General features: G+C 36.0%; 1 protein-coding gene across 2 annotated transcripts; it reads left to right on the top strand.

Moving 5' to 3' along the window:
* The first annotated feature begins 1,032 nt into the window (after positions 1-1,032).
* On the top strand, positions 1,033-4,484 carry LOC111885303 (protein IQ-DOMAIN 31). Of its 2 annotated transcripts, none has more exons than XM_023881566.3 (7): positions 1,033-1,183; positions 1,278-1,354; positions 1,799-1,917; positions 2,018-2,290; positions 3,049-3,656; positions 3,922-4,046; positions 4,134-4,484. In XM_023881566.3, exons 3-7 carry the CDS (start codon positions 1,843-1,845, stop codon positions 4,163-4,165), a joined length of 1,113 nt encoding a protein of 370 aa, XP_023737334.1. In that variant the 5' UTR covers positions 1,033-1,183; positions 1,278-1,354; positions 1,799-1,842; the 3' UTR covers positions 4,166-4,484. The 2 variants fall into 2 exon arrangements, with proteins under 2 accessions (XP_023737334.1, XP_023737333.1); XM_023881565.3 differs by having other exon boundaries at positions 1,034-1,183; positions 1,278-1,316.
* The last annotated feature ends 4,914 nt before the right edge of the window (positions 4,485-9,398 follow it).

Genomic DNA, 9,398 nt, shown 5'->3' with positions numbered 1-9,398 from the left:
CCCATAAAATATATAACCAAATATGGTGATATCATTACACACATTAGTAGTTTAATGATTTGAGAGTCCGTGACATTTTCTTTATTACTTTTGGGATTATGATTTATGAACAAATGATTTATCTTGATTATAACTTTATGAAAATGAGTATTTCAAGGACAGAGGCATAAATGTGACTGTAATGGTAGTGCGATAGTGAGTATACAATTTTTAGAGGCGTCGACGGGTGTGTGGTGGTGTAGTTATGTGTTAGTGGTGCGATGGTGATTTGGTGGTAGAAAGAAAGAGATAAAAATGGTGAGTTGTGTTGGTGATTGTGACAGACCGACAACTGAAAATGAAGGTTTTAAGAGATAATAAAGAGTTTCTAGAGGGTGGGAGGATTCAAATTTTGAAATGGTATCTTAGAGTGTTTGATTGTTATTATTCATTGCATAAGCTCGAGATAAGAGAGATGAGAATTCAGAGTTTAATGTTGAATCCCCCATTTCACATTGGGAATGTGATAGTACGTGCACATTCGTCTAATAGTGCAGGTTCATATATACGGAGGAAGATGAGGCTTACTAGACTTTATAAACAAATTTGATGAAATGATAACAATAATTGTGCCTACTTCACATGGTAAAGTATATGGTTTGGAAGTGAGATATAAGTGTTTGAGTCCCCCTCCCCTGTATTTTCTCTAAAAAATCGGATTTTTTTAAATGTGAAGAAAAGACATGTCACATTAATCCATTAGGCGCCACACCTCACCATTTTGTTAATAAATTTTTATGTAGGACTAGATCATAGACTGATCCAAAACGTTAAAACCTTGTTTCCCTATAAAAAAAAAACTATAAACATTTAAATATATCTATGACAATTCCAAAACCCTCCTTATAAAAATAAAAAAAACTATAAATATTTCAATACATTTGTTTTTGTTTTTGTTTTTTTCCACAAAATATTGAATAGCCGTAGCTTCAGCTGGGATATCCGTGCCCTTCTTGTTTTTTAATAATCTTGCCCTTGTTTTCTAGCGCTTTCAATTAACTGCTCCGCTGAATACCTTTACTAAAGCCGACTGCTAGCGAAACCACCAATACAACACTCATATTATATTACCCAACAAAAAGTAGAGAGAGAAATAGCCGAAGAAAGCGTTCAATGTTCTTAAGCGCATGACATCCAATTCAAGGTAACGTCTTAATCAATGTTCATCACCTTCGATTTCAACATTCTAACAACTTTTATATCTCTTCGTTTGTTTTTCTCTCGTGTTTCTTTTTCAGGATTAGCAAGTTAGGGTTCTGAGAGCTCTCTGATTTCAGGTACATTCGCAGATCTGAAGTACATTCCGTTCAAAAAAGTAATTTTTGTTTTTGATAATAACGTTTTCGATGCATTGCTCCATTTTGTTATAAGATTTCTTAATTGAATCATTAACTTGTTGTCTAAATGTTCAACGATTTTCCTGAGTTTCTTTTGTTTTCACTGATCGACCTTCTGTGCTCCCTAGATCTACTGTAATGCTTCAGTTCTTAATTCCTTAATCTCCATGGATGCGTGCAATTTTCAATTTACGAAAAGGATAGGTGAATTTGTAAACTTTACCTAGATTTAATAGGACAAATCGTACTTCGAACTTTTCCTTACAATGATTAATGAGGAAAATTAAAATAAATGAAAAAGTAGTTCTTTAAAGACCTAATTACTTCATCTTTCAGTAAGCATATGTAATATAATATATTAATATTACTGTTATTCCATACTTGTGAGTTCCATATTTGATATTTCTTCCTAAATTATGCAGAAAGTTGAAGGATACACCAGTTCCAATCATCATCTGTCAAAACAATGGGAAAATCTCCAGGAAAGTGGATCAAGACTAAACTTTTTGGGAAAAAATCATCGAAATCTAATCTCTCTAAAGTAAGAAAAAAAGACAATTTAGTCACATCAATTATATAGTTATATGTATTTCATCAATACATTATACATCTTCATCTTAATGCCTTGTTATTTCTTGAAGGATGCTACATTAGAAAAGAAGACCTCGATCACTTCTAAGGCAACCTCAAAGGATTTGGATGATGATTCCATGGTGATTTCAAGCCCAGTTCCTCTTGTTATGCGTGTTAGTGAAGAACATACAGAGTTAGAGAAGACTTCAAGTGTGAACCTAACGAATAGTACAAGTGAAGTTGCAAGAAGTACCACTGTGCTGAATACTGAAAATGAAGATGAGTCAATCAGACTAGAGCAAGCTGCTATCAAAGCACAGGCAGCTTTCAGGGGCTATTTGGTAATATTCTTTGGATTTTGTATTTTATAATAATTTCAATTTGTTTCCTAGTTATGTGATTTCTTCTCATGTCTTTAAAACTATTTTGGCATTTTACAATTCATCTTTAGGTAGTGTTTGGTATGTAGTAATTAACTAGGGAATGGAATGGAGCATGTTGTTTTGCCATGTAGGAATGGAATAGAGCATTCCTACTCCTGAGCTGATTTTCATTCCATGGGGGATTAGTGTTTTTTTTTTTTTTTTGTTTTTTCTTCATTCCTTGAGGGAATGGAATGATTGATTACAATTATAAATTACTTTTTCATATAATCTTCAATAACTATAATCTTACAAATTTCTTTTCAAAACATAAATTAAATTATTTTCAGTTATCTTCCGATTATGAGTCTATTATAAGATTTCATGTCATGTAATTTTATGTATTTTTTTGTCAATTTCTTTAAAGCGATAAATAGACTTTTTTTGACTATCTGAAATATATAGTACATATTTCAAACGACATAAAATATGTTTTATAATGCAATGTTTTTAGGTACATATCTTTATATTATTAAACTTTATTTTTCAAGAAAATGACATTTCTTTCTTTTTTTATCAATCAAATCTTATTTATTTTTCTAATAGTGCATAGCAAAGAACATGCTTGATTGCAATGATCCATTCCATTACTTTGCTCATTCCATTCCTTTCTGATTCCATTCCATCATACCAAACAAACCTTTATGCCTATATTGATGTGAATAAATTATGTGAAGGCTCGTAGGACATTTTTGTCTCTCAAAGGTATCATACTTCTTCAAGCCCACATTCGTGGTCATTTGGTGAGAAAACAATTTCAACTCAAAGTCCGCAAACCAAATCTCGAGGGCAATCTGGTCATTTCCACTGAAACTGAAAAACCCAAACCCACTTTAAGAAAAGTATCAACCCAACAACCAGAATCAATCCCTGAACAATCTCATAGTGAACTCGAGAAGGTCAAACAAAGTCTACGCAAAATTTCCGTATCAATGGCTGCAGCTTCTGGACAGGGTCCACCTCCACCTCCACCCGAGCCTGAGTCCGAGCCTAAGCCTGAGCCTGAGCCTGAACAGGGTCCCGCTGACCCCGAGCCTGAAACCGAACCTAAGCCTAAACCTGAGCCTGAACCCGAGCCTGAACTGCCTGTGAATTTGGAGTCAAATGGGAAAGAACATTTAAAAACAAAAAGGAGGAAATCTCTTCCGGCGAAACAAGAGCATGTTGAATGTGTATTGCAGAACACACCTGTTTTACCGAGTTATATGGCGGCAACTGAATCCGCTAAGGCGAAGCTTAGAGCACAGGCGGTAGCAGAAGATGGTGGTGAAAATGGTTTCATCAGGTATTACCGTTATATCTATAGTTAATGGTGAAAATTATGTACTTGTATTCATGATCATACATCTGTATGTGTGTTTGTGTGTATATATATATATATATATATATATATATATATATATATATATATATATATATATATATATATATATATATATATATATATATATATATAGTTCAATCATATCGTGATATATTAGGTAACTAACAAACAAGTTTAACTACCACTGTTTAGTGTCCACTAACTATAAATATATCGGTAATATCAGGCGGCATTCATTGCCATCGTCGACTGGAAAACTGAGCTTGCAGTCGCCTAGAGTTCAGAAGCCTTTACAAGCCAATGGCAAAGGATGGATTAAAAGTAACAAAGCACAAATATGTGCGAAAGATGGTAAGTAAATTTACATTCCCTAGAGTCTCTGTTTTGTTTTCCCACAAATTAGAGTCAGATTACATTACAAAGTACTTGTGATTTCAGATAAGATGATGCAGACAGGGTGGAAGAGGTGAGTGCAGAATTTGGCTAATTCATTGAACGGGTGTGTTGTTGTTGACTTGTGGTATATTATTAGACGTTAAAATAACTTTTAGCTGGTTTATTTTATTTTATTTATTATCTAATTTTATTTGTTCCTTTTGGGTGTATTAGTGAATGTGTCCAAGTGTATAGTGATGGGCCCTAAGTTTGTTTGTGTTTTTTTTTTTTGGGAGAAATTTAAAGATCATTTGGTTTGTTTGGTTTGAGCATCTTGGTCCTTGGATAGTTGGATGTGTGGGATATTGTGATTATGCTTGGATGCAATGTTTCTTAAACATTTTTTTTTTTTCATTTCTTTCATTGCATCATTATACTTTCATATTTTTTGTTTAAGCTTGTATTTTTTTTTTGGTCATGTGTGCCTCATGTATCCTCGTTACTATATCACTCCTTACCTCATCTTTATCTTTATGCGATTTGGGTTTTGTTGTTGAAGCGTTATATCTTTATTTTTATTTTTTTTTAATACCATTGGGCTTTGGGGTATTGCATCTAATGCAAGGTGTACTGCTTGTATGGCAGGCGTTATAATGCGCAAACACCACCCCCATCGGTGCGTGGTGGACATTACCATGGCTACAATGCGAGAAATGGATTAAAGTTTCAACTGTTTGAAAATATATTACATATTATTTTTTTACTCATTAATATATCTATAAATACCAACCTAATTTCACTATTTATATATAACCAAAAAAAACTCTTTTATTTCTCATATTCCAGAAACACATGACCACCAACCAGAATGCAAATACACCAATACGTGAAAACCTTTTGCGTCTAAGCACAGCACTTTGGGGTTCATGCAATATGGTCTAACATTTTTTGAATTCCTCAAACCATACTTTCACAAGCTTACTGCAAAGTTTTACACAATCTCCGTTTTGACAAAACTCATTCCAACAAAATCCATCCCAACAACCACTCTCTCAACCATCCGTTCAATCATCCCAAGAAGAAACCATACAAACCGAAAAACAAAATTACAAATTGTAAGGCAAAAAAAAAAAAAAAAAAACAAAAACAAAAACAACCACAATGCAAAAATGTCCTAAAATTGGACTCAAGACAAAGTAGTTGTGTTAGCCCGTGCCTGGATAGTCACCTTGACATAAAACATTAAAGGGAACCACCAAAGTGACAGGTCTTTGGGAACGGATTTGGATCATTTCCATGTAGCTATGGGTTCGGGGTACCTATCGGAACAATTACGACTTTACCGGAAAATGGCGTTCCTTGAAAGCAAATGTTACAAAATCCAATGACATCTATAACAATATTTTGGCACGATATATTAGTGGTAGAAATGATTTCAATATTTATAATATGATGATGAAACAATATCAATACGAACGAAAACAATATCAACACGAATGAAAAGGGAAAGCTTTCTGCCACTAAAAAGCATGAGTAGTTTTTAAGGATGCACCAAAACAGGTACTTTTTTCGGAGTCTATTTCACAAATGGACAAATCAAAACGATAACAAACGACAGAATCGGATAGCCCGCTAGGGACTGCTTGGCTTGTTAGCGAGAAAGCGCATAAAAGAATGCTATTTCTCAATCGAGAAAATAGGCTCAAGTACATTAGTCCGTCACTGCCATTTTGACTAGGTGGATTTTGCCTTCTAGTTGATTTCTTTCTGCGGGATACCCTAGTTAGAGCAGTGAAACCTTTAAGGCAAGAGATGCGGGCAAGTCAGTCGCTAGAACTCCCAGATGCTAATAACTCGCTAGAAGGGGTAGAAAGCTTGTTCTTTTGGTACAAATCCTATTTCTTGAATGAAACTAGCTAGCTGTCTTTGAAGTCAAGTACTTAGCCGGAAAGGCAAGTCCATCGCGGGCACTACCCGACTTATTTCGATATTGCATATAAGCACAAGTTTAGATGTGGCCATCTAGACAAGTGAAACGGTCCTTGCTGTCGAAGTTTACTACTGGATAGGAATTCGAGTGAGCACAAGGCAACTTCAGACACCCAAAACCCCGATCGCCCTTAATGATACCAATGAGATGACTTTTGAAGAACCGTTTCGACGTCCAAGTTAGACGAGATAAAGGGAAGCGAGCTTCGATTCACATCATCTTCAAAAAGATCATCCAAAAATACAACTGATATAATTTTTTATGAAATAATGGAACTATTATAATGCAAGAAATAGCAACATACTTTCGTTGAACTTTTTATTTTGTAAATTAATGAAATTATAAATGTTGTAATAGGAGATGAAAGTAGAATGTTATAATACATAAATTAATGAAAGTACATTGGTGTTTCTTGAATTTAGCCGAATCAAAGATTATGTTTTGTAATAATAAAACTATTCTCCGTCCGCTGCAGAATGCGGGTACCGTACTAATGTGTGTGTGTCTATATATATATATATATATATATATATATATATATATATATATATATATATATATATATATATATATATATATATATATATATATATATATATATATATCCTCTCCTTATTCTAATACTAGGTATGAGACCCTATGTATTACATGAGTTTATTTAAAATAAAAATCAAAATATAAAATTCTAAACATTTGAGAAGTTTGAATTTATAAGAAAAATGAGAAAAAAATATTGAATTATAAAAATTAATTTTTTTTCCTAAACTGAAACAAATAATTTAGATAAATAAATAAAGAAAAGTAATGAAGCTTTAATTTAATAATTTTGAATTTAAAAAGAAAGTTTATTAAGGAAATTAATATGCATTTATTATTGCATTTAAATACTATGTAGAATGAATAAAATAGAAAAACCATAAAATGACATGTGTAATAAAAAATGAATTCAAAATAACCACAAAGTTACATTTGGCAAATTGAATGAGAGTGTGACAAGTGACAAAAAACCTGTAACAGCCCAAAATCTCAAGTATTGTTAAATTGCATTTTGGGGTGTTTTAAAGGGGAGACTCGGCGAGTCGGAGCCAGACTCGCCGAGTAGGGTCGCAGATTTGGTCGTGGGTTCGCGACTGGACTCGACGAGTCCAGGTATGGACTCGGCGAGTCGACGCTGTTCAGAGGAAAACCCTAGCCGTTTCGTATTAGGTCGTATATAAGGGTTGTTATTTCGTCATTTCACGATTTTGGATCGATTGGGAAGAACCCTAGGCGACTGGAGCGACTAGAGCAAGGATTGAAGATCAATGGTGATTTGAGGAAGTTATTGTCCAAGAAGGAGAAGGTTTTGGCTAATGGGACAGCAAGGGAATCACGTTTTGAGGCTTGGGGACACTGAGGGTGCATGATTCAGGTAATCTTTTGGATTATTTTCTGTGATGTGAATGTGTGCATGGATTTAGGGTTTGTGAAACCCATTTGGAGATTTGACGGATTGTTGTGTCGTTACCCAGTGTTTATAACCTTGTATTAGGACCCTTAGAGGTCCAGAAGGTCCCATGTTTGGTTATTCGGGAATATATGTATCTCAGGAAGCAGTTTGATCGACTGCATGGCGTGGACTCGCCGAGTCGGATGATCAGACTCGGCGAGTAGCTTGAAGATTTACTGGGACTCGCCGAGTTGTTCTTCAGACTCGGCGAGTGGAGTCGGGGTGGCCCCGCGATTCTTCCAGGAGTGACTCGTCGAGTCAAAGAGGATACTCGACGAGTAGAAGGGGAATCTCAGAGGATTGAAGGACGACCAGACTCGCCGAGTCGCCAGGGAACTCGCCGAGTCCAGTCGAGCTGACAATGGACTGTTGACCAGAGTTGACTGGTGTGATTTCTTAGGGTCAGTTAACGTGGAAGATAGAAGTATTAAATAAGGGATATATGATGTTACAGGGAGCTTGTAGCTCGGAGGATCAAGTGCAAGGGATTTTAGGAGTTGCTATCTTCCAGTGACCGCGAGGTGAGTCTTCTCACTATACCTCACCCGGAAGGGTTTGATTGTGTGACCGGAAGGTCAAGTATGTTATGTGTTATGTTTATATGCTATGAATGGGAAGTTAGCTGCTACGCGTGATATACATGATTATATATGGGCCGGAAGGCAAGGTATTATGTGACAGAAAGGTCAGGTATGATATATGGTATATGTGCTTTATGTGTTAGAGTATTTGTATTATGTGTTATGTATGTGTACGGGCCGGAAGGCAATTATCTTGTGGACCGAAAGGTCCGGGCCGGAAGGCGATGTTATGTGGATCGAAAGATCCGGGCCGGAAGGCAATGTTATGTGGATCGAAAGATCCGGGCCGGAAGGCAATATTATGTGGACTGAAAGGTCCGGGCCGGAGGGCGTATGTGCGTAAGGTATATTGGGGAACTCACTAAGCTTCGTGCTTACGTTGTTTATGTTATGTTGTTTCAGGTTCTTACAGTAACGCGGGATGGCAACGGTTCGATTGTACACACCGAAGAAAGAGTTGTGTTTTGGAGGATCCTGGTCTTCTATTATGATGAAAATGAAACTATGTTTTGTAATTCGAATGTGGATAAGATTTTAAACAAGTGTCTTTAATATTAATTGGATTATTTAAATGAAAATTTTGTTTTTGGAAATCTTGGTGTTACAAATTGGTATCAGAGCCTTGGTTTGAGGGATTCGGACGCACCTACGGGTAAATCTGGACTCAAACTGAGGAAGTAAGAAAAAGTTTTCCAAATAAATGGTTTTCTAAAAGTGAATAATAGTTCAAAGAGAAAGCAAGAAAGAGCAGTGTGTACAATCAGCCAGAGCCAACCGGTGATTTCCCAAAATACCCTTACTTTTGTATTATGAAATATCTATTATGCACTTTATGAGACATTATTGCATGCTAGAGACAGGCTAGGTATTTCACATCTTAGGACTAGAGTGGCCTGATTTGTGATGCCTTAGTCTAGGGTTTGCTGTTATATGTGCGTTATGCTTTTGTGTGCATGTGATGAGTGAGAGTATCTAGTTAGAACGCACAAGGGGTAAAGCTACGGGGTACAGAGGTACTTCCGAGGATGAGCCGAGAAGGTGGAGCTACCACAGATGGGGAGTCCTATGTATGCTTCAATGCTCGAATGCTGCTTGCTTTGTGCTTTGTGGAGTTATCGATGATGGGAGTCAGCTACTAAGTGAGTATGACGATACTCAGGAGGTAGAGGGCTGGCATCGTTAGGAACTCTTCAGCAGCTGATAGCAAAGAAGTGGGAGGACAGCAGAAGGGACTAGGGAGTAAACCTAGCCAGATGAGTGCGCTGGTA

Source organism: Lactuca sativa, chromosome 3 (genome assembly GCF_002870075.4).
Source record: "Lactuca sativa cultivar Salinas chromosome 3, Lsat_Salinas_v11, whole genome shotgun sequence".
Lineage (NCBI taxonomy): Eukaryota > Viridiplantae > Streptophyta > Magnoliopsida > Asterales > Asteraceae > Lactuca > Lactuca sativa.
The sequence above is the reverse complement of the archived record's forward strand: the minus strand, read 5'-3'. Positions and strand labels throughout refer to the sequence as shown.

Excerpts from the sequence above, each read along its gene's own strand:
- LOC111885303 (XM_023881566.3), top strand. The coding sequence starts at position 1,843 with ATGGGAAAATCTCCAGGAAAGTGGATCAAGACTAAACTTTTTGGGAAA. Across the intron at positions 2,291-3,048 it reads CAGCTTTCAGGGGCTATTTG|GCTCGTAGGACATTTTTGTC; the intron begins GTAATATTCTTT and ends AATTATGTGAAG. Across the intron at positions 3,657-3,921 it reads GGTGAAAATGGTTTCATCAG|GCGGCATTCATTGCCATCGT; the intron begins GTATTACCGTTA and ends CGGTAATATCAG.